At 36.2% G+C, this 2,539-nt stretch overlaps 1 protein-coding gene across 2 annotated transcripts in view; it reads left to right on the top strand.

Annotated features, from left to right (window-relative positions):
- The first annotated feature begins 2,335 nt into the window (after positions 1–2,335).
- LOC113826640 (BRCA1-associated protein) overlaps positions 2,336–2,539 on the top strand; it is a 20,453-nt gene continuing 20,249 nt past the window's right edge. The window contains exon 1 of one of the 2 annotated variants that reach the window (XM_070128989.1): positions 2,336–2,532. In XM_070128989.1, coding sequence (XP_069985090.1) covers positions 2,457–2,532 — 76 coding nt within the window. In that variant the 5' untranslated portion in view covers positions 2,336–2,456. The remainder of the gene's footprint in view (positions 2,533–2,539) is intronic. The other variant, XM_070128990.1, reaches the window with a different exon arrangement.

Raw genomic sequence — 2,539 nt, 5'->3', positions numbered from 1 at the left:
GTAGCTGGACTTCCAAGTCCAATGCCTTGCACTTTTTGGAATCTGGAGAATGTCTCAGAAACTAGGGGCTCTGATATGAGAGGAGGAAGGGTGGGAATCTTGTATCTTTCTTTGAGGACAGAGAAGACCCAGTCTTCTGTGCCTATGTTCATCCACCCTTCATGATTCTAGTCAAGGCATATTGCTATTCCGTCTGCAGTTATTTGGTGGTTTACTTGTCCATAATCCTCTTGGGGGAGAGGTAGGACCTGGTCTTGAATTCTGTTGTATTGTCGTTTTCTGTGAAGACAGGGCCGGACAATGAAAGGATGAGTCAGACCAATGACTAGTATAAGCACCTGAAGACATGGTATTGGAACCCCATTCCAACAATGGAGCACTTGTGTTGAACATCACTTAACTGAAACTCTGGCTACCACCTCCTGGCAGGAGATAGAAGCAGTCTAATCTGTTATCTTAAGTGCTTCCTTTACCTTATTCTCTTCAAAGAGCAAACCTGAAACTATAGATGACATCCATGTCCACCTTAGACACAGACATGTACATTGGTGGGAGATGTGATAGTATGGATTCATGTCTTATGGCCTTACCCCACTAGCGACAGTTTATTTTGAAGCCGAAAATGTTTATTTTTCAGAGTGTCTCATATGTGGGGCACCCGTTGTAAATGGGTTAATGTTGGCTAATGCAAAGGCAGAGTCTATAGTCATGTATACCATGCCCATTATGCTCTTAAAAAATGTCTGTCATCATTCTCTCTTCTGACCAGGGTTATAGGGAGCAAAGAAGCATGAATCCCATACACCAAAAGTTGAAATTCTGTGCCTCTCGTTAGTGTGCCAAGATGACTCCTAGCCGGTTCAAGTCTGTGTGTGCTGGACAACCAGGGGTTCTTTACCTACAGGTATGCATATGTATGTATTTATTTATGTGTGTTTTTATGTATGTATTTATATATATGTTTATATGTATGTATGTATGTATGTATGTATGTATGTATGTATGTATATATGTATGTATATATGCATATATATATGTATATATATATGTATGCATATATGTATGTATATATGTATGCATGTCTGTGTATATGTATGTATGTGTGTGTATATGTATGTATGTATGTGTATGTATATGCGTGTATGTATATGCGTGTATGTATATGCATGTATGTATATGTGTGTATGTATATGTGTGTATGTATATGTATGTATTGATATCAATTTATGGATATCAATTTATGGATATCTATGTATGGATTTCTTTATATGTAAGTCTATGTATACAAGCCTATGTATGGATATCTATGTATGGATTTCTTTATATGTAAGTCTATGTATACAAGCCTATGTATGTATGTCTATATTTATCTATAGATCTATGTTATGTATGTATATCAATGTATGTATGTATATCTATGTAAGCAATTTCACTACTGTATATTAGGAAATATTCCAACTTTTTATTTGTTGGTATTAGCCAAAGTGGTGACATAATTTAGGGTATGACAATCCCTTGAAGTTTTCATGCATCATCCTAAAGCTTAAACCATTTTGCATTAATATAGCAGTTTATAGACATCTTATTACTTACATTATTAATATCTGAAATATTCTTATGGTAGTGAATGAAATATGGTAGATGATATCTATGAAAAAAGTGGCATCAAAAACAAAGCAACAGAATATCTATCATGTCAAAGGACTGATTAAACTACTAATGTATATTCTTTCCAACCAATAAACTCTGCATATGTCGTTGTTTCGCTAACGTAAAACAGGCAGCTTATTGGATGTCCTAATTCCATACAGTACTTTAATACATTTTCGACTGGTCTGTATTTCCCGTCACTTTATAATTCAACCCAATGGGGAATGAGGATGTAGAGGATTAGACTAAAAGAAGAATTTCTTCTACAAATTTTACCTTAACTTTCACACAAGAGAAATCTAGTGAATACATCCCATCTCAGAATATCTTCACGCGAGAAATTATGCTCACAATTCCCGCATATTTTGCAATATTTCTAACCTTTCTCACACCGGCCTCTTGCTCGTCTCTTCTTTGTTTACATTTGGACTAGTCTCTTCGGAGACTCGCGTTTATGAGCAAGAAGGATTTTGGTAACCAATCAGAACACAGCTTTTATTATAATTTTTTTTCCATTGGTCTTTATTCACTCCTTTATACATTCTTGCCTAATACCGAGGTTACACAAAATCACCCACGGAAGTATCTCATTGGTGGCATAATCAGCCAATTAGAACGCCATATTGCAAAATGTCAACTAAACCTTGGATTTTGATTGAACCATCTTGCTCAAGGATCGGGAAACTCTGAGTGACAGGCAGAACATCCGAGTCCGACGCAGAATAGGAATTAATGGAAAGAATTATACGCTTTGAGGAAGGAGATAAATATATTTGCAGAAGAAATAGGCTTGAAAGGGATGAAATATGTCAGTCAGTCTCGTTGTGATAAGGTTGGAGACCGCAGATGAAAGTCCGACCCTAAAACACATTGAATACCAAGGTAGGAA

Source organism: Penaeus vannamei, chromosome 13 (genome assembly GCF_042767895.1).
Source record: "Penaeus vannamei isolate JL-2024 chromosome 13, ASM4276789v1, whole genome shotgun sequence".
Taxonomy (NCBI): Eukaryota; Metazoa; Arthropoda; class Malacostraca; order Decapoda; family Penaeidae; genus Penaeus; species Penaeus vannamei.
Note: the sequence above shows the minus strand (reverse complement) of the source record. Positions and strands in the feature narration are given on the sequence as shown.